We start from the raw sequence: 23,568 nt of genomic DNA on the forward strand, positions 1-23,568 counted from the left end.
CTCAATACCTCCATTTCAAGTTGACACAAGTTTTTAAATTTTTTTTTTTGTTCAGATACAAGTTAGTACTTGACTGCAATCTCACCTTGTGGTAAGTGATGACTGATGATGCAGTCTAAGATGGAAGCGGTTTAACCTGGAAGTGGTACGTTTCTGCATATTGTGATTCCAGTGTGTGAGATACAAGTATGGAGTAAATACAGTTATGTTAGCTAAATTGCGTCAGGTGAATAATATTACCATAGATGCAAAATTCACAATATTGCTGTAGTACCTACCTATCTACATATTAATGGTTTGTGTTTGGGCTTTCATCATTATCATATTCCTCAACGATAGACGCCCACTGCTGGACATACTAGGTCTCTTGCAGGAACTTCCTCACGTCATGGTCTTTCGCGCGCCACCTGAATCCAGCGGTTCCCTTCTACTTTTTATGTCGTCTGCCCACCTAGTAGGTAGTATTTAGTAGTGCACACCATTCGACCCGAAATTCGAAGACTTGGGACCACAACGAAAAATAATTGTTCCATAGTCTTACCAAACTAATATCTAATCACACTTACAGTAGGTATCTATTGACTTAACTAATTTTCATTATCACGTTTTCCATGTAGGTATCTATTACGAATGCGTAATCTAATATTGTAGTACAGCGTAACTGAAGTATCAACGATTTCATTACGAATTACGACAGTGTGTAACGTACCCACTATTCATGTCGATGTCTGTCTGCATTCCAGAATAGGTACCATCGACCATTCTCAGAACCACATAATACGTTCCAAGATAGCCTTTACGGACAAGGCATTAGGGGCTATAACAATTGTCTATAAAAGGCCTATTATTTGATTTCGTCAGTAAGCGGAAGCTATTGCATGGAACATTCATACGCGGGCAATATTGCATATTTCCAGTTACGTCGATAAAAGATAACTGATTTTGTTCGACGGAATTATCAGATGGTTCCATTTTTACAGTAATTAGTTTGCAATAAAGAAATAAATACTTAGTGAGTTTTACGTTCCTATAAATTGTTTATGGAGAACGCAGTAAATTAAATTTTAATAGCATGACACAACTAAGCAATAAAACATAATATATTGACCTACAAGGTTGTTAAAGAAATGCTGTACATAATTTAAATTTGTTCTATAAATGTATTATAATAAATAATTATAATATATAAATAATATTGATATTAATACAGAATAAATTACTCATCCTTATCCCTTGCTCTCGTGAATCTCTAGTCGGCTGTATTTTTTTCTCTCTCTCGTCTGGCTTTACACAGATTAGCCAATGTTGTAAGTATGGACTTCGTCTGTGCTGGCGCTCGCCGATACACGCGCGGCGCCCCTTTAGAGCGGTTCCAAGTCAGTTCCACCACCACAAAACACCAGTGAAACGCAAAAACCGGCCACCGCCCACTTTTAATAAAAACAAACACTCCAAAAAGGCAGCGCATGTGCGCCAGCAAACACCAACACAGACGAAGTCGGCTGTCTCTATATCAATAGTAGGTAATTCCTGTCTGGCTTGACTAATTAAAAATATAATCTATGTTACTCAGAAATAATGTAGCTTTCTACTGGTGAAAGAATTTTTAAAATCGGCTCAGTAGTTCCAGAGATTACCCCCTATAAACAAACTTACAAACTTTACCTCTTTATAATATTCGTATAGAAGTATAGATTATGTAGAGTATTGTAGAGATATCAAAAAACTATGGCAGAGCATTGGTTTTATTTTTCCTGTAAAATATAAGTACATAAATTTCTATTGAACATTATAATTATTTCAGATGCAGTTATTCAAAATTTCGTAGAGACATAAAATTTATTACACTGTCTGTTAAATCGTTCAATGCGTATGCGCACTGAAGCGAGCGTTTAAATTAGCGACCACGTGTGAGTGTGATGACACCAAACGACATGCTCTGTTATTTTGGAATGCGTTGAGCAATTACACCTAGATTTCTATAAACCGATACTGCTATTTCGATGCAAGAAGTAGAACAAATTCAACAGTTTTTTTTTATAGTATTGGCTGCGCATCTGAATAATGCTTTTCGAATGTACCTATATTGGCTGCGCATTTGAATAATGCTGGACGGACGGCATCAGGCGAGACGCAGGGAGCCGCTGGATTCAGGCGGCGCAAGACCGTGGAAGTCACTACAAAAGACCTACTCGTATGTCCAGCAGTGCAGGACGTCTATCGATATTTAATGGTAATGATGATCTGAATAATGCTTCTTTAAGTTAGCTATGACCGCCAGTGAAACGTCAGTCAGTATTGCTGCCCAAACCACTTCCGAGCATCTTGGAATGGAATTGAATGGAAGCCTAACCTAGTAAAAAATCTGAAATTTTACTACTTAAAAGTACCCTTACCTACTTAATCGCTCAAACGATAGACATAGCCATTAAGATTCCAGCTTAATGAACGTCCAACAAAATGGAATAAGTCCACTATAATATTTATTTATTTATATATTTGTACCAAAGTCTTTGGTTAAAAAATATCAATCTGTTTAAAGTCCTTCGAAATATTTCATAGAACAGCAAAATAATTGATTAACCGAAAACAAATTGAAACATAATTCAAACAACAAAGCTAATCTACTCGAAACAAATCCAATTTACTAAGTTAATAAATATAAATAATAATTAATTTGGCGTGGATCCAAGGATCATACAATAAGTCAATTTGGCTCAAGGGTAATTGTAAATGAGATGCTTATTACTCTTGATTTACTGTAGCGGAAGATAATATCTAATCTGACCCAGTGTATTGGGGGTCAATGTGAAATCGATATCAATTCGATCTAATTTCGGGCTGACACAGATGGTCTAAATTGGGAGATTCAACCATAATATTATATTGGATTTCTGTGACAAGCTTATTGAATAAAGTGCCTATAACTTAGTTCCGTACATAGGTTTGATGTGAAACGGAGGAACCAATTTCTGTTTTTTTTTTTTTTTTAATTACATGTTAGATCATATCGATCTATCATAATATTATGTAAGTAGGGATATAAGAGAGCCATAAAGGTTAATGAATGTAACGCGCCTGCTGATGACACTGATAGACGGACGTCGTCAACCTCACGAGCTCTTACTATAAAATCTATCTAACAGAGTAGGTGACATTGGCGATGAACAGAACAACCCAAGGGATACGACACCACAAGACATGAAAGCCTGAATTAGACCTCCAGCCTCCTAATTTGGACCGAACAACAACTGACAAACCTACGAATCCTCATTTTCATGGCCCGTGCTGTTAGGCGAAGCTGGCCCACTTCTAATCAAAACGATCGACGAGAGGGCAAGACTGGTGATAGAAGGTAAGCAGCCTTGAAACCAGATCAAGAATTAGGGTAAGTATTAATTAAAAGTTGTAGGATGAAACTAGGAAGGAAAGCGGGAAGTTTATTTGAAATTGAGAAAGAACTGTTTCGTAAATAGGTTTTAGTCTATTTTTATTCAGCTATTATTAAGTACCTACTTTTACTTGGCTTTAATTCATTAAAGTTTAGATAACTTTAACAAGAAAAACCAGACAATACAGAAAATTAAATAACCGCTCGAATTACATAATGTCTCGTTATAAAATTAGATCCCAAGGTTTTTTACTCTATTCTTTGTCTTTGGTTAATGGTGTGATGCCACAAAAAAATACCAAGTCATCTTGGTCAAGAGCATGATTCATTCTTCAAGGTCACAAGTGGGGTAATAGCTGATCTCAGATTGGCTGTGGACTCAAACTCGCGATTCAGCATGACTGCGGTGTGTACGAATATTTTTATATAATTGATTTCTCGGCTCTAAAGATTTGGATAAAATTTTGGATTTAGATCATGTTTTAGTTTTCAAGTTCCTAGATATAACACCTGTCTAGATAGATAGATGTCATATCTGAGACCCTCGTTTTCCTACAAAAATAACTCAAAACATACTGAGCGGAGCTTTCTTTCAGCGCTCTAAATCGTTTGTGGGTCTTGCCCTCTAGGATTACCCACCATTCAAGTATATTCTTCATTTATTTTTTCTACGATGTGAACATTCCAATTTTCTGTAGGTACATCTTTTCCTGGGATCTACTTTTAAGCTGTTTCTGTTATGGTACCTATCCACTTTGTCATCTCTCTAGCTCCTCTCATAGTATACTTCCTATATGTCCCATCCAGTGCAAAGTTTCGTCATTAATCCAACATGATCTAAATACCTACAGCCTAGTAGTTACCTGCTCATAATTTCTCAACAGTAGAATCTCTAATTAGCTGTTTCATTAAATTGCACAGAAGTATACGCAGCAACAGTAAACGCGGACATATTAACTGTAAGCCAATTATCTTGATTCCTCAGCTAAAATTATATCTGTGTAATCCTAAAACCGCATTGCGTAAACGTCATAACTGTTTCTGGAAGGAGGGGACGACGTGTCCCTTTTATATTAACGGTTAATGTCCCTCTTAATGCATGACAATTTCCGTTCGGCAGCCCTGACGACTTCCTCCGATATCGGCATTCCTGCCGCAAAAATATCGCTCAAATATTAACAACTTAAGGTTAGAACGAAAATAGTATAGGACCTACGTGGATCAGGTTTTTAAAAATCATGTGGGGACCAATTGTTGTGTGGGGGTGTGTGCAATTTGTTTTAGGTACATCTATTTCGATAGGATGAAGTGGAGGAATGTTTTAATCAAAAGATCATTTTGCTGGTCGTATTCCAGTCCATCTCAAATAATTATGAGTATCTCATTCAGGTTCAGTTACTCTCATATTGTAACTGAGCTCCATAAAGCACTTAAACTCTACTACATTAGAAACGAGAGCTTTTAGTTTAAAAGCTTGACTATTAAATTATTTAATAAAATGTTCGTGTTTTTATACTTATCAAACTAGATGATGCCAGTGACTTCGTCGCATGGGGGTATGTTTTCAAAAAATCTTCTTTGATTTTCCGTGATAAGCTATTTGAACTGGAAACTCTTAGATTTTCCGGGGAAAAAGTAAAAGAACTACGTCAAAGTCGGTTAAACGGATGGGCCGTGACAAAGAAGCCAGACTGACAGACACTCTTTTGTATTAATAATGTTATTTCGTATTTGTATCCCGATGACGCGTTGTATTTATCATCGAGAGTCTGTTCAACCTGAGGCCGAGCAACCTCAACATGAAGCAAACTGGGTTTGCTCAAATCTCTACTCTTCCCGTCACTATATCATCTTTACTAAATGCACCGTTTAGACTGATCAGTTATCACCAGAAACTTCCTTTTGGTTGGGACTGGCGCGAACATAATGCCTCAGCAAAGTTTTCCTCATGGTGTAGCGTACAGAGTAAACCGATCTATCTCAGCGCAGCGTTTTTATTACATTGTTTTCATTAAACAAGAAACTGAATGTAGAACTTTAACTTCCCTAGATAATAAATCTAGGGAATTCCAACAAAAGACGACCTTTGAAAAAAAGGAAAATATAAAGCTCTATAAAATCCAGGAGGCCTTAATACTGTGTCATTACAGTGTTGGGTAAAGGTATTACTGCAGGCCATTACCGCAGTATGTCGTCGCTCGACCCACTTGCTATTGTGCGAGACAATGAGATGATTCGGCCCTTTGTTGCCACTTTCCTTGCTACCGGTCTAACGAAGGCGTCTATTCTTTGGTACACTTTGCGTAATACCTATGTCGATTTTCATGAAAATGATGGCATTTCATGAAATAGTCTGAAAGTACTGACCACATTGTTTAATCATCAACGTTAGTTAATTTGTTTGAACAAATCAAAACTGTAGGGTGTCCATAAAAGATTATCATTACTATAAACAACGCACAAGATTAGGTTGAATATGGTTATGGTCTACGTATGATAAAAGATGAATTTTGCACCCGGATAGGTTCTTAAAAATATAAATTACTCAGTTTATATCTTATTCTATACAATAAAATCTCTCTGCTTTACTTAGTCACTTCATCAAGGGGTTGGAAAGTTGACAATAAACGTGGCAATATGTATTTTACATTTAACGTCATTCATTAAATATAATGCATACATTCATAATAATTATTATTATTCTATACGCAGCTGAATGCGGTGAATCTGTGTCATTATTTCTGAATTGCCATTCCCGGATGCTAATTGCTAACCCCTTCTAACCCCTGTCTTGTCATTTACGAAATAACAATTTTGCTGTAGTTTGGTTTTACACAGACAAAGGTATCAATCAAAGCCAAGCAAGCAACTTGCCGTACTTTTTCGAGCTCGCTCTAACCCATCGCTCGCTCTAACGCTCTTCAGACATCCTCTTCAAGTGCAAATCTATCATCGCTATAAAAAAAAATTACGTGATATATTTTATGAATAGATATAAAAAAGAAACCTTCATTTTTAAACTGTCCGTGATATCAGATTTTAGAATACGCCTCCCGTTTATGGTTTACCACCCATTGTCTTGCGGAAGAGCGCTTCCTCTGAGCTATTATGGAGCTAACTTTTGATGACAGTCGTAAAGCAATGCGCAGATTTAATTATAAGTTGCGAAACTTATTCGTGAGAAATTTCGTTAGAAAAACATACGAAAAAGTAGTATGAAATATGAAGTTAAGAACACAGAATCTATTCAGTGTTCTCAATATCATACTATGACCTATTAGAATTAAGTACAATTTAACTTATTTTTATAGGTTACATAGGTTTTCTAGACTTTATAATTTTTGAGCCAACGCTCTTATCACACTTCACACTAATATTATAAAGACGAAAGTTTATATGTGCGTGTGTGTATGTTTGTTACTCCTTCACGCAAAAACTACTGGACGGATTTGGCTGAAATTCGGATTGGAGATAGATAATATCCTGGATTAGCACATAGGCTACTTTTTATCCCGGAAAACCAAAGAGTTCCCACGGGATTTCAAAAAACCTAAATCCACGCGGACGAAGTCGCGGGCGTCAGCTAGTATTGGCTATATTTCTGACTTTAAGAGATCTGAGTAGGTACTAAGGACAGATCGAGGCCACTATTTAGTTAGGTATATTATTATAAACTAACTAAGCACTAACTATAAAGACCTGCCCTTCGCCAGATAAGTAGAGATAAGTTGTTATCGAATGTTGTAAGCTAGAATTTTCTTTTTTCTAACATCTCGCCTGATATATAATAGATAAGACAGGTGCTAGGATAAATAGAAGATATTTATTATATATTTAGCGGAGATGTGCTACATGGATGTGTTCATCAGAGGCTAGCAATTACTTTTACATAGGCAGGTAGATAAATACCTACCTACTTTAGATCGTTTTTTCCGTAGATGTTCGCGTTTTGTGAACGCAAGAAAACCCGCATCAATCTTTAGCCGTACACCTATAAAGAGATTAATTTTAACACTCTAATAATAGCAGCAATTACGTACACGGCTTTTTTTACAATATAGGTAGACGTACAAGTGTGGTACAAGTCTCCTGGAGGCACGCAGGAATCGACGTCGCTCGTCGTCACGCGTCATTAGGCGTTAGATAGGAATTTATATAAGCATGTAATACGATTTTGTACCTATTTTTAGCCATGTTTTACTTTTTATGTTTTATTTTATAACGCCGTCGTCGAACGCTGAGTCTTTTAGATCAACAGTCCAAGCACAATCAGTGCGAACGATTTCTCGCGATTGATTTTCATCAGCAAAGCGTCGCAAAAGCTGCAAGAGGGATTATTATTCATGCTCGTTTCGGGGTGCTGGGAAACTTATAAAAAATATTTAAAAACCCAACTTTACAAATACTAAAAATATAAAAAAAAATTATGACAGAGATTATCCAACCCATAATAATATTTTTTGGAGCCGGTGCCAATTAGCCGAACGAACCGTTCTTCGCTTCATTATTGTTTGTGACTCCACATTGGCACCGACTCCAAAAATGTTATTATAGAGCTACATTAATTCTTGTGTGACATAATAAAATATATTCCGTAATAAATTAAATTATTTTTTACTTTTTAGTGTTTGTGGTTATAAGTACCTGGTTAAAAACCTACTGTTTACTAAACTATTACACCGATCGAGAGCAATTTACATCCATTATCCATTGAGGCGTCATCAGATCTTCACCAAACCAAAATGGGACCACTTCGAAAGTAAGACCTACCAAACAAAAAAAAACAAATTCGGTTCATATTTGGCGGAGTGATCGCGTAACAAACATACAAAAAAACATACAGTGGAATAGAGAACCTCCTCCTTTTTCTGAAGTCGGTTAAAATGGTACTCACATGAAGACTCAACCAAACTTTATATTATGTCGTATAAAACTTTGTTCTTGATAAATGGGTACACTCAGGTAAGCATCTCTGAGCGAGAGATCGTTGGTTTGTTTATTATGTATGTAATAAAGTCTTCTGTTGATTACAGCGAAGAATAAACTTCGTGGAGCTTTTGAGGTAGGGTAAATATTAAATTTAGCTACTCTCAAAGTTATTAGTCCCAAGATGGATATACCTACCTACGTTAAAGGCGTCAGTCTTAGGGCCCGTAAAAGCTTTTCCTTGTTATTTCGTTATTAGGTTATGAAGGGGGAACTATTTAATCCTTCTTTATTTACAGAAGGTTACTTATTTACATGAGAATACACAATCCATTGATACCTACACTAATTAATATAAATATAAAGAAGTATAGGTAAATAAGCTTGGCTTAGTTAGTTTGGTTAGTTAGTTAAGTAATATGTATAATAATCGTTGCGTATATATGTATAATAAACGTACTTAAAATATAATCGAGTCCTATGTCGATATAGTAGTTAAGAAATTACCATCTATGCGGAAGGTAGGGAAATCGATACCGTAGTGATGAAAACAATAAATCTGAACGCCCCTCTCCGACTGGTCTGATATACGATGCTGCGATTTATAGAGAACTGAATTACAATAACGAGAGATTTAAGTACCTATTTATATTACCAATCGATTTAGAATAGGCTCTTTACCTCTTTAGGCTCAACACACACAGGTAGAATGGAGTGGAGGCTAAGCTTTATTTTTTTTTTGGTATATGTAAGTATGTACAATTGTACACTGTACATGGAAAGGCACACTGCCCAAGTGCATCTTTTGTGTTTTGTTTCTAGTAATTGTATGGAAAAGTAGGTTCCTATAATTACTATAACTCCATCCACTCTCTCCTCTCATAATATAGGTATGGGTTGGCCTTTAGGTACTCTATGTTGCCAACTACCTATACTAAGTATCCTTTCAGTCCAAAAAGCCATAAGATTTTGATTCTGAAAATAAATAGAACAGAGAGTTCGTATTAGGTAACTCAACAAATATTGTTATGTATGATTTCAATATAACTTAGTTTTAAGTAGTGAAAAACTCTCATAGTTCACTTACCTACTTACTAAACAAACATACCTAATATAAAAAATTACCGACTTAGGTATCTAAGTAAGAAATTATATTTTTTAATTGTACCAAAAAGTAACAGTTGGTACAAAGAAAAAAAAAAATAGTGGACAAGACGATCATCAGAATCAAACAAAAGTCTGAAATTAGAATGCAGTAAGTCTATCCTTTAGACTTTACAGAAGGCTTTGTATTTAATTTAACAGGCTACTAATAACTATCTAGCTATAGTATCTATACTAGCGACATCTTTTGCACCTTGCCCATATTGCTTGAAGTTCGGCCTCGCTTGGTCTTCTTGTAAGTAGGTAGCTTAGGTACTGTACGTCATTAAATTCTGTCAGCGTCTAAAAATTCTTGTATTCGTTCTTCGCATCTATGCTAGATGTCGTTGGCAACTTAAAATTAATTTTAGCTGATTATCATAATTAATGATCTAACTTTAAAAGTATTTTTTGCATCTATTAGAAAATCCATATAAATAAGTATTATAAATGGGAATGTTTGTCTGTCTGCTAGCTTTTTACAGCCCATCCGTTGAATCGATTTTCACGAAACGGTATACCCAGAGACACCTTGCATCCCGTGGCCCTATAGGCTACTTTTGGTCCCAGAAAATCAAAACAGTTAAATCCACGTGCATAAAGTTGTGGAAATCATCCAATTGGCACAGAGATAATTTTCATCATGGCAGTACGTTTTATCCCAGAAAACAAAAGAGTTCCCACGAGATTTTTTTTAAACCCAAATCTACGTGGAAGAAGTCACTAGTTAGTTAGAAATATCATCATCTAATATTATAAAGGCGAAAGTTTGTGTGAATGTTTGAATACCCTTTCATGAAAAACTACTAGAGCGATTTGGTTGAAATTTGGAATGGACATAGATTTATACCCTGGATTAACACATAGGTTACTTTTCACATCGGAAAATCAATGAGTTCCCATGGGATTTTAAAAAACCTAGGTATATCCACGCGAACGAAGTCGCAGGCATCAGCTACGGTAAAGTATGAGTTAGGCTATTATGGTTATGCTTCGTTTGCAAAGAAAACAATATTATTGTCTTTGAAGTTAATAGGAATGGAAGGTAGGTAGGTAGAAATAAAAAAAAGTTAATTTTTAAAGATATTTTTAAACAATTTCATCATTACAATATATCCAATGATATGTACAATAATATAATTACTATAGGCTATATTAAACAATATTTTCACAAATTCTATTCTACTTACAACAGTTTCCAAAAGTTACTTACTATGAAACAAAAATACCTATTGCTAATAATCATGCACTTTTTTAGAATCAACGATCTCTAGAAGTTTAGTTTTAACAATTTTAATAACAGCGGGGTTTCGTAACGGATTGACAAAACGTTCAAAAAATGCTATGACCAGCGGCTAACTCACGATAAATAATATGTTTTTTAAACAATTATAGTAACTTAACCTTCTTGCAGAGTGAAGTAGAGTGAGGAAACTCTCAGTTTGATCATGAATCTACGATATGTCAAATATTAGGCTATGGCGACGTAAAATCCGAGGTAAAAATCAAAGAAAAATAGGGCTAGGTACTTTAGGGCTACTTGCGTCAAATGTTACTACGTTGGACGCCTGCCAATGACGCGAACTATGCTTTTGGTAAGTTAATATTATGTCAACATTTAAGTAAGTAAGTACCAGTAGGTACTTAGTCAATCAATTTTCATGACTGCTTTGAAAAATCTTTACCATTAATGAAGCATTAATGTTAGTTAATTTGTTCTCATGGAAATAGGAAGGAATACTTCTATCACAGTAAATCAGATCATAGATATAATTTCTATCATATTATAAAAACTTGATCGAAACTACGAAACGTAACTACTTTGTTCAATTTTTATTGCACTATTGAGTATAAATCTTTTTTATATCTTTGTACAAAGTTTGTTTTGGCGACTTCTATCGCACAACTTCTATCACTATCAACTCTTTTAATTCCATAATTTATGTAAGTAGGTATAATAAGACCCAAAATAATTAAGCTTCTGTCATTTAAGATGTTTGGGAAAATTTAGAAAAAGCAAAAATGAAAAATGTAAGACACTAATTTTTCAAACTCATTAATATTTTAATTACTTACCAAAATAAATAATTTATTGATAAGGTTATTCGACTGTGGAAATATTTCATGTACTTAAACTGTTAAAATTGCTGGGTATTTTCAAAAGATTAGGTAGATCAAAGATCATAATATTTTATACAATAATCTGTCGTTACTGATGTTAGTTTTAATGGTTTTAATATCAAGTGATTATGGGAATCCCATGCCCGTGAATGTTAAAAAGTTAAACTAATATCTAATTAATATCCGAAGGTACCTAGCTATGCATAGGTAAATAAATGCAATTTTACAAATTACATATTTAAAGTTTCCAAAGATTATGGGTAGGTAGTTACAACATTTAAAACACGTTTAGAAAACACACATGTTTTGTTCAAGCAAGCTTTTACAAAGCGCTTTCGAATTAGTTAATTGAATCTATCACACTGTCTAACAATGTCCCCAGGACCAATTATCTAACCAGTGGTTGTTAATTTTTAAACGGCTTAATTATTTAGGTTTAAGTAGGTATATATAACCTAAGGACTTATCTGCTATGTACTACTATTCTATTAATATATTTTACATTGTATATAAAACGCAGTACAGTCTTTTAAGAATCCTAAAGCAAAAAAAGAGATTACGGGATAGTTACCTAATTTTATCTTTGGGATTACCTATTCTTAATTTAAGTGTGCACGATATGTTGAGCTTTGTTAATAAAATGAAAAAATCAGGTACAGATTTAACATTCAAGTTGGAGCAAAAAAAACGAGGATTATATTATAGGTGACACTGTGCAATTTATATTATTCTTTTAATATATTTAACGCGGATGGCACATAAATAAATGAGTTTTCCCATAATATTATAATATTTTTGGCGTTTTCAGATTATCTGATCCGATAAATAAATCACGCAAACATAATATATTCCATATTTTCGTAGAAGATGCCAAAACCAAATCAATTTATGGGCTCAGATAAGGTGAAAAAGCTTTAAAACTTTGACTTTTTAATATTTCATTAGTCTTAGTATCTAGTCTAAGAGTGGACGTAGTTACAAAATCTAAGTACATACTTATTGTATTTAACAATACTAATCTAGGTATGATATACATGCACCTACCAATTTGATTATAATAATATAATGATAACGACGAATCATCTAACACCAGTTTCTGAGATGCTGTTCATTGATCAATATAATCATTTATTTAGATATTTTTTAATATATTTTGTCATATGAACACTTATCAACGCTGTGGTAGACGATAATATTACGCCAACATTACTATGATAGGCGTTTCTGCGAAACCATCAAAATTGTTCACTGGTAAATTTTATGTATTTTGACCGTTTATTGCCCTTTGATTTGGACAACTGGCCGTTTAGAAACCAAGACAGGACTAGTGTGAAGCTAAATTAATTGATAAATAAGTTCAATTGATAATGACAGCAGTAATTCTTTTAACGTGATCATTTTTTTCAGTCTATGATCATAATGATTCGATATCAATGAAGTGAAGACTTATGAACAATCTTGAGATGTTCAGTCATCGTCGTTGAGTAGATCTGTGCAGGATTTCGCTTTGGTTGACCTGAAAAAAAAAAATATACTTAAGTATCATTTTTTTATAAAATATAGGAAACTATCCTAGGATTACGATCTCTAATAATATAATATAAATGTAAACTTAATTGTGGCTGAGTCTGTTATAGACACGCTAAACTAAATTGACAGTGAGTATTATTGTTATAACTATCATTTTCCGCAGGGAACATTATGAAAAGGATAGCAATACATTTAGACCTATCATTTTAGTTTGTTGGAGACTATGTATAACAGAATTAACCACATTACCAAGTTCGTTGTACTCATTTTAGTAAAACCGTTATCTTTGTCACATTTTTTATCAATTGCAAATGATTTAATATCAACTTTAAGTAATTATACTTGTAGATTAGTAACATTAATAAGCAATTAATCGCTTATTTAAAGTCAGTTTAAAGCTGATGGTAGCTTTACCAACGTTTACTCTCGCGTAAGAAGCGACGCGACGCGACGTGCAACTGAAACTACACAGGAGGACGTTATGGTGACAGTGCCTTGTAGATTTTTGATAAAAGGAACTGTTATTGAAGGAGCACACTATAGATCGTGCCGTCGTCGTCGCGTACAGTGTGACGTACTTAGCTAAAATAAGAGCCCCTTCATACTATCAGTTCTCTAATGGAAATGTTCGTCAACGTATGCGCAGTGCAGACGCCGCGACATTGAACGCGACGCGGACGTTGCGTTGTCGCGACGTCTACGCTGTGCATACGTTCAACGAACGCCTACGTTGGAGAAACGTTATTGCGTTTCTAGAAGCCACGTTTGATATATTCCATCGCAGGCTGTAGTACATTATGTCGAAGTTTAGGCATTTTACATCAAACCGGCAAGTAATTCGCGTGGTCCTTTTTTTAAATTCTAAATTTACTTAAGGCCCTATAGGGTCGGGTTGCATTCTAGAAAGCTTAATGAAAATCCTTACTGGTTTTTTACTCTGCGACAAACTCGAAGCTCGATGGACCCGTTCCGAACAGCTTTGAAAAGAGCTAACGCTTCCACGTGCGCCAACTCATGACAAGCCTGCCCGTTCACTGCCAGTACTTCGTCACCTGAAAAGTATATCAGTGAGTTAGTGAATCACCCGCAGGTCATCGCCACGATGATCTCCGACCATCCATATCATCGAGTCTATCGGTCACTAGGCGAGAGAAAACTTCTTGTCGTGCCTCCATTATTAGAGGTTTGCCATCATCTCGTTTTAATAAAATAACGTCCTATCTTTCACAAAACGAGAAAATTATGTTACTTTAGCTATCCCGGTCCAACCTATATTTTAGATGTTCGTTCATTCTACCGTACCTATAGAAAATAAAATCTGAGAAGTGAATAATACTAACCATTATGGAGATGAAAAACTACCTAGTACCTACTTTTCTTACTTAAGAGATATTAAAGAAATAGTATATAAAAGAAAACTTGAAGCGTTATCATACAAATAAAAAAATATGAAGAACATGTACTGTACCAACTGTAGGTACTACCGTACCATACAGTACTTAAAACTACGGTTATATTAGGTACAATGGGATGTCGAGAGCCAAGTTGTCTTGCATAATAATATTATATTTATCCAGTACGATAACACATGTTTAAATATTAACATTCGTTTATCAGCTGCGTAAACGAAAATCTTATTACCAAGTTCCGAAGTCCAAGTAGTACATAATTATTATTAAAATTGTAAATTATTCCTACTAATTGGGTACTTGATATTGTTTATGTATCAAACAATGCAGTAAGTCCTTCAAATTGATATTATGCGCTTATTATTATGAGTTCGTCGAACAGTGACAATGTGACTTCCTATCCTTATCAAATTACATTCCTCTTAGCAAAGTAAAAGTATTTGAACTATCAGACTATACCTACCTACAGATGAATAATAACATAAACTTATAGTCGTTTTCTTTTGATTCTCGATAACTTACCAGCTTTTAATCTTCCGTCTTCAATGGCCTGACCTTGTGGAAGGATACTCTTTATGAAAATTCCTAAGGGACCTCGAGGAGAATCTCTCCCTCCCACAATCGTGAAGCCGAGTGGTTTCTTCCCGTGGCCTTTTTCAAACGTAATAGTATGATACGTGTGCGTAGGGGCTCGAGGTCTTCGAGGAAGCGTGCAGAAGTTAGCAGCATTTTGGGTTTGCATATTGTTATCACTTTCACTATCATTTTTTTCTGTAGTCCGTGTAGCACTGTCCGGCACATCCACATCAACGATATCACCTGTACAACTGAGCGTAAGCCCGTCTTTATTCGAACCACCGTAACTGACGACTTGGCGACGTAATAACTTGTTGTTCATACTGCTGTAACTCGCGTTATGCCCTTTCAGGAAGCGTGACTGCGTGTCCGCCGCGGCGTCCGCCTCCGTCGGCGCTGATAAAGCGACGCGATTACATGTAGGTTCGTCCTGGGAATGACGCGTGTCCGATCTGATGTCATACTTATCACTACGTTTTTCTTTGCCTAATATTATTGCGTTCTCATAATCCACTGAACTTTCCCGCATCAAAGCCACATTTTTATGCGGCTGCTCCCTTTGTCGCACTTCGGGTGCAATCTTTTCACGTTGCCTACAAATTACGATATCAATTTCAGATGACCCAGATCTTAGTGCTTCTTTAGCTTCCGCCATAGTGAGGTCACGTAATCTTCTACCATTGACATTGAGAAGTTCATCCCCTATGCGTAACGTCCCTTCTCTGAAACAAAAAAAAAAAAAAACAGTAAACGATTTTGTTATTTTTTATCGATAAGTTAGATATAAATTACGTAATATTCATTAGTAATACTCAAAAGATAAAATAACATTAATCTACAATATTGTAATGTATGTAACTTACTTATCGGCTAATCCACCAGGTACGACGTGTGCTACTAAATATCCCACGTGACCTTCATCAACAAGTTTGGTCTTAGCAATAAATATTCCTAATTCATCACAGGGGCTTTTTCTTATTATTCTAACAACTTTGAATTCTGACTGCGTTTTGTTAGAACTATTTTTGGCTGGTTTACGACAAGGTGGAATGGGAGGTATTCCACAATTTCCTCGACTAGCGTCTCTTTGACGCATTTTTTGTTTCTCAGTTAGCTGAAGATATTGAGGTTCTGAATATTCAGGATTTTTAGGCATTCGTCTGAGTATTTCTTTACGATCTAAAGATAAAGCTCTTTGAGTATGGCGAGGTGTAGGTTTAGGGTTTTCATTCTTTTCTCTACTTCTTCTGCAAGATATACGTGTTTTGGTGTAGCTTTGATCCCCAGATACGCTTCTACTATGAGAAGGTACTTGGGAATTCGAATGAGAAGCAGAACTTTCACAACGTGATGATATTCTATCACTGTCAAATATAGACGAAGCTGCTGATTCATTGACTAGAATACCTGAATCTGCATCTTCACAGTCTTGTATTAAAACGTTTTCATCATCACATGACACTTGATAAACGTCATCATGGAATACAGAATTATGGCTTTTTTTAAATTCATCGAGTCCAGGCAAAGCACCATATGAAAAGCTTCTTAATTTTGCCTTAACTCCTCCTCTTTTTTTTCGACTTTTACTTACTGCACTACTTGGTTTAAGTGTGTTATCATTTTCAACATTTGTTCCGTCTTCATCTTCTCCACTTTGTTTATAGAGTTTCGAAAAGAATTTATTTGTGGAGGATTTAAGGTATCGGTCCGACATAGCCCGAAGCTTGGCTGATAGACATGAACTAGGTCCGATTGTGTCTTTGTCGTCCTTTAGTTTGTCAGTCTTTTTATGTGATCTCGTGGAAATCGGTGGATTATTATAAGTTTCATAATCATCATTAAATATTTGGTCACTCGATTTTGATAGTTTTGTCCCAGCTTTTGGTATTACATGGTATCGATCACATTCAGATCCAGAGCTGTAACATCGAGCTCCTCTGTTAGTAAATGATTTTCCTTCTCGCCAGGTACACTCCACGGGACTTTTGGCAAAGAATACATCATCATCGTAATTTGTCATTTTAACCCAAGGATTTTGATTTTCAAACTCTGCGTGTTCAGGATAGTTTTCGACATAACGACATTGTGCTTCTTCAATATGCCCAAATCCACTGCAGTCACTTCCTGAAGTCGAGGCGGCGTCGTCTCCGTGGCGCATTGGACCATTCGATTTAAAACACGACAGTTTTGTGCTTTTGACTTTATCGAGTAAAGGATTACGTCTTTCCCGATACACCACGTACTCTTTCTCTAAAGAGCCACCGCGGTGCTTGCGGCTAGTTGTATGATTTTCCGAAGGCGGTGAGGTGGGCCCATTTTGCAATGATATTCGTCGAGTAACAGGAGTTTCGCAACTCCTCTGACATGAATGGGGCGATTTCTCAACAATTATTATTTGGTCGCTTAAATTGTAGAAACTTGTCTCCACTGAACTGCTGCTACTTTTTCGATTTGGGTAGCGCACTGGAGACATGTCTGAAAAAGAAAAAGAAACTTTGAAATTCACATAATGATGACGGAAGGGAAGCGAAATTTATAAAAGCGAGGGATTCGTAATTGAATTATTAATTTTTTGAAAAGGACTGACAAAGTTTTCTGGGTAGATTATTGACCGTATGGCTACTGTAGGTATCCATAGCTAGATTTTTATTCTTTACATATATATAACTGGCAGATTTATTTTTAGCTTTGTTTTAAGTCTGACAATAAAAATTAATTACGTTTTTCGGAAGTCCGGGGCGAACCCCGGGCACGTACGAGCAGTGAGCACCTCTCAATTTCCGAAGATATGTGCTTTCCAAGCAATAAATAGCACTTACTTTAACGGTGAAAGAAAACGTCATGAGGAAACCTGCATGCCTGAGAGTTCTCCATAATATTCTCAAAGGTAATGTCTGCGAATCAGCACTTGGCCAACGTATGGTTTCGGCCAAATCCTTCTCTTTCTGAGAGGAGATCCATGCCCAGTAGCGAGCTGGAGATGGATTTATGATGATGATGTTTTTACCTATTCTAGATCTCCGAGTGGACCGTTCTGCTTCAGGCGAGACAGCAAGCAGCCGCGGCGGCTCGCCTTTTCTGAACCACCGCATCTTGCTCTTGTTATGCCATATTCATAATATTATGGTCACTGAAACAAAATAATTTAAACGTTTACTAACATTCGTTATTAATTGATTTACTTAATAATGGAATGGAGCTGAAAGAGTCATTCAAAATGGAAACATTCGTGAATAGCTTTTATTTATCAATCAATTAGGTTAACCGCGTGGGCTTGCGTTTTTAAAAAATCCTGTGGGAATTGTTAGAATTTGAGGGGTAAGAAGTAGTTTATCTCCGTCTTCGGAATGCTTATCTCGGCACTCATCAAAATCGATTAAACAGATGGGCCTTTAAAAATTCTGAGGGTACTTTTCAATTTTATAGGCTAAAAGTAGCCCTATGTCTATGCCTTCACGATACAAGCTATCTCTTTGGCTATGAAAAGGTAACAGCCATATAGGCACACTTTCGTATTAATAATATTAAAAAGGAATGGATATGGATATCTAGCTGATTAAATTAATTGCGACATCAATATTTGATTAGACACATGGAAAAACCAGTAGCGTTAAAATTATCCAGCGATGAAGAAACCGTAGCTTTTATTTATTCCAAGACACAACCATTCATGCCCGGTTCCTATAATCAACTAATCGTTATTGTACGAAAGCTACTATTCGTTTTTGAGTTACGAGTAACGAACCGTAAATACCGTTCCTATAAATTTTTGGGTCAGCTACCTGAGACGGCCAGATGTTGGTTATCCCCGTTACCGAAGCACTCCCTCGACACTCATCACGTTTCGTTCTACCAATGAAGCATATTTTGAATTACAATAAAAAATAATTTCTTTATTATTATTTTAAGCATGTGGATGTTATGGTGTGAAAAAATGCTTTTTTTAGTTTAATCTATGATTTCGGTGTTGCAGAAATCTTTTTATTTTATTGGAAAGAAAAAAAATTTGTCATTCGGGGCGCGTGAACGGAACGCAATCTTGACCACTGTGGTTCGTTGGAACATAGCGTAGCATACCAACTCGCGTTTTGAATTTTTGTTGTTACAAGGATACTTTAATAAAATCACATTAATATTATAAAGGCGAAAGTTTGTGTGTATGTGTGTGTGTGTGTGTGTGTGTGTGTGTATGTTTGTTATCCCTTCACGCGAAAACTTCTAGACGGATTTGGCTGAAATTTCGAATGGAGATAATATCCTGGATTAGCACATAGGCTACTGAAATATTTTTTATCTATAACTACTTTTTATCCCGGAAAATCAAAGAGTTCGGGAAGTCGCGGGCATCGGCTAATAATTTTAATTTATAATATTCCCCTAATTAATAACACATTGTGCCGTATACTTACCCGAAAATTTATATAGGTACTTAAATATTAGTGGTATTGGTAAGTAAATTAATTTTGTTAAAAATTATAGCCTCTATACCTATTAGTATTCTTCGAATCTAAATGATTCACATGAACAGAATAAAATTGATATTTATTTGTTTTATTTGTAGAAAATGAAGAAGCCAATGACGAAAGACGAGGTTGCATTACTAGTAGATCTCATACAAAGTAACCCTATACTACCGAGCAAGGAGAGTAGTTCCTTCTACTAAAAATAACATCACTTTCATCGTCAGAATTAAAGCTATTCCAGTCGGACAACATTACCAAATCGCTCAAATCACGATCTGAACGAGACATTTTCAGTAAAAACGCAAAATATGCGAAACAAATCTCAAAAATAGAACACAACCACATCACAACCGGCCGATATCGGGCAGTAAACAAATTTCAAACGAATCGTAACTTTGACAGCTCGTTGACATTTCTTTTATTTTATAGGAACACCACAAGCCGTCTTCTACATACATTTGTCTTACTATTCGTTAGTCGTTACCCTCCCATCCGTACGTAGGCAGCTATCGGTAATTTAGCTTACGAAACGTTTTTTATAGGAACGGTTTTGACTTACGCCTCGTAGTAAATAGTACTGTCCGTAAGAAAAACGAATCGTTTTTTGGTTATAGGAACCGGGCATCAGAGAACTCCTAAAAAGTTGTTGTCATTGGATATCGCAATGTGGGCGATGGAGTGCATAAAATTAATAAAATTTACACACACTGCAGTACTGAGGACTAGTTTGGCATCGTTAAGTGTAATAGTATGTAGTACATCTCCATATATGATTGATAGGTTGTAATTATTGACTAAAAATACATAGAACTGGCTACCAGGTGATACTAGGATCTAAACTGGAATTAATTAATATGAAGGTGTACATTTACAAAAATAGTATGAAAACTGGAGTATTTGAAAGTTTTTATAGGGTAGATTTAGATGGCCTCGACATGTGCATTTTGTGACCAGCTCTCATTAGTCTCTTCTATTAATACCCAATAAGGTAGGTATATAAGGTACATAAGAAAAAATTAGTGTCCAGGTTAATATTCTTTTTTTTTAAATTCCACTAAAAGTAAGTCATTGACTGAGATCTCACTTGGTGGTTAGTGATGATGCAGTGTAAGATAGTAGCGAGTTAATTTGGAAGGGGTATGGCAGCCCCTTATCAGTTTCAACAGGAATTATACCTACCTACCGGAATCGCTAAATCGCTTGGCGGCACGGCTTTGTCGGTAGAGAGGTATAAATAGCCACGGCCGTAGGTGGCCGTAGCCTGCCACCAAACAATTCGTACAAATGTTAATAAAACCTGTTATAATTAATATTTGTTTTCCTTAAATGTCAAAATATTTGGCTAACCTATCTAGAAAAATGTACAACCAGTTTATCGGGTCGTCATTATCAAATACATAATACCTAAAGCTAAAACCGCGGTATCGATTTGATAAAATTACCACCCTACCACGTACCTAAGTACGTATAGCTAGATATATCTACAAATAGAAGCTTCATCAACGTATCGAATATCACTTTCATTTCGTAACCAAACATATCGATATCGATAAAATAGCACAGATACATAATAATATAGAATAAAATATTGATTAGTTGCTTAATTTCAGTTAAAGATTTTTAATTAGACGGCTAATTAATACGATTAGCAACTTACCCACATTAGCTGTAAAGCTCTAGATATTGTACAAACAAATAGAGGCTTCATCAACGTATCGAATATCGATTTCATTTCGTAATCAAACATACATTATAAAATAGGATAGAAACATGTTAATAACAATATTAATCAAGTACTTAATAGTTAAAGATTTTTAATTAGATGACTAATTAATACGATTAAGAGGGGTCTCTCCGTCACTCGCTCTATACAAACGTAGTTCGTCTCTCATTGGAATACTAAGCAATCATACTCAATGGAATTTTTTAGGAACGTTCCGGAAACTAATATCTATGCCTGTGGTTTTCCAGATTTCCGTTAAAAACCACAGGCACAGATATTAGTTTTTAGAATGTGTCTGCAAAATTTCATGGACTTTGGTTGCTTAATATTCAATTGAAATTGGGGCTACGATTGTATGGAGTAAGTGATGGAGAGAGCCCTGTTAACGATTTACCTAGACACAATATTAACTGTTATCTGCCAACCACGGTTGTCGCAATTATTGTAAATAGGTATTAAATCATGTAACAACACCCAGCGTGGCTCGTGACAAAACATTATTGTGTAATCGATTTTGTTTGAGCCAATCGATTCTGTCGGATGTAAAGGAGCGATTGCGGTATTACTCTTATCGCGCAGATGAACGTCAAAATGTTAAAATGATCATACAAAATGCCGTCTTTTTAATAATATGTAGGTACTTATTTTATATTAAGTATCTTTATAAATATTGTTTAAAAAACAGTTATCATAATAACAATTATCAAAAGATAAGTAGTTAAAATAGCTGTTTTATTTTGGCCATCTGTTTTGTACGTAACCTCATTATTGAAATATTAGGCCTTAGCTGTCGCATCAGAATTAAAAAAAATGTTACCCAAAAAATAACACAGTTAAATAAAAAATATTGTAGATTTATTTTGTTTCACGGATATTTGCGTCTGCGTGGATTTAGAGAACTCTGAAGAAGGGAACTCTTTGTTTTTCCGGGATAAAAAGTAGACAATGTCACTCTTTAACTATACCAATGTAAAATCATGTCGATCCGTTGCTTCGTTGCGATGTGATTGAAGGACAAACCAATAAACCATCAAACAAACGTATAATATGAGTAGTGATGGCTCGTACTTAAAGTGTTAAACCGCTGAAAGGTATTCTATATTAAATAGCGTGCAACGTTGCTATCAAAGCGTCAGTCGTTCGTTAACCTTTTGAACCGACTTTGCTTGAACTGCAATCATGGTCCAGCGTCATACTGCGGTTAATTTATGCATCTTGCATATGCGGGACCACATCGTTAGATTGAGACCGGGTTATCGAGTGTCATGTGGCTGGTGGGAAGATAACAGAATGCGTCGCAATTTTAGATTTTCCAAAGTTTCCTAACGTATTTGTTAGAGTTTGTTTATGAATAAAGTTAATCCAATTTTAATCAAGCTAAGATAAACAGTAGGATTATTTTGAAACCAATCAAATCTGCCATAAAATAACACAGTAACAATATAAGCCTGATTAAGTTAACACCGTGCAAGGGCCGTGCCGTGCTATAATTATGGTCTTGCAATTTTCGCTACATTTTCGCCCGGACGGGGCACAGGCTAGTATGAATTATTTGTATGAACACACTGCAGTCTAGGCGTAAACGACCCCTAAACGGATTATAGGATTGTCTGCCTCCTTCTTTTACATGGGCGATGTAACTTAACTTTCGATTTATTTGAAAAACATGATGTTACAAAATAAAATCACCTACTTACTCGTTAGCGAGCCCATTAAGTCAAAAAATCCTTTTAGGAAATCTTTGATGTTGTTTTGCCTTTTATGAGCAGCTTTCAGCTTACGTAAAGTCACGGATATAGATATTTTCATTACTTTAAACGGTTATATTTATGTATCAGATAAATATTAAACATGTTTTACTACCAATACCGTTACTTCTGGATAAAGTAGTTTTCCAATAGTGAAAAAATTACTAAAATCGGTTCAGTAGTTTCAAAGCTTATCGAGTACAAACAAACAGACAAACGGACGAACAGACAGACAAACCTTTCCTCTTTATAATATTAGTATGGACATTTCACCGCGTTTAATAGTCTCATCGGGTGACAGAAAGGCTGGCTCATTTTTTGCGCAACGGATCAGCCTGGCTGTCCAACGCGCAAATGCAGCCAGTATTCTTGGCACCATTCCACGCGGGCATGATTTGTATAGTAATTAGATAAGGCTAGCTTTAAGTTTTATTGTAATATTTTCATTGTATAGATAACTCTATAATAGGTATATTTCTTATATTTTTCGCTCAAGGTGTTTTATTTAGCAGATTTGAGCTGGATGTATGGAAACTTA

The 23,568-nt window shown here is 35.5% G+C and overlaps 1 protein-coding gene and 1 long non-coding RNA gene across 4 annotated transcripts in view; both read right to left on the reverse strand.

Annotated features, from left to right (window-relative positions):
• Window positions 1-10,539: 10,539 nt before the first annotated feature.
• Window positions 10,540-23,568, reverse strand: part of LOC123870822 — a 51,835-nt gene continuing 38,806 nt past the window's right edge. For all 3 annotated transcript variants that reach the window (XM_045914293.1, XM_045914287.1, XM_045914297.1), the window contains exons 2-6: window positions 18,104-18,226; window positions 15,960-17,571; window positions 15,043-15,818; window positions 14,037-14,163; window positions 10,540-13,097 (exon numbers count right to left, since the gene is read on the reverse strand). In XM_045914293.1, coding sequence (XP_045770249.1) covers window positions 13,049-13,097; window positions 14,037-14,163; window positions 15,043-15,818; window positions 15,960-17,571; window positions 18,104-18,188 — 2,649 coding nt within the window. In that variant the 5' untranslated portion in view covers window positions 18,189-18,226 and the 3' untranslated portion in view covers window positions 10,540-13,048. The remainder of the gene's footprint in view (window positions 13,098-14,036; window positions 14,164-15,042; window positions 15,819-15,959; window positions 17,572-18,103; window positions 18,227-23,568) is intronic.
• LOC123870846 overlaps window positions 12,489-23,568 on the reverse strand; it is a 30,928-nt gene continuing 19,848 nt past the window's right edge. The window contains exons 3-4 of the long non-coding RNA XR_006797163.1: window positions 12,561-12,565; window positions 12,489-12,501 (exon numbers count right to left, since the gene is read on the reverse strand). This is a non-coding gene — a long non-coding RNA (uncharacterized LOC123870846). The remainder of the gene's footprint in view (window positions 12,502-12,560; window positions 12,566-23,568) is intronic.

The sequence above is a fragment of the Maniola jurtina genome, chromosome 2 (assembly GCF_905333055.1).
Source record: "Maniola jurtina chromosome 2, ilManJurt1.1, whole genome shotgun sequence".
Taxonomy (NCBI): domain Eukaryota; kingdom Metazoa; phylum Arthropoda; class Insecta; order Lepidoptera; family Nymphalidae; genus Maniola; species Maniola jurtina.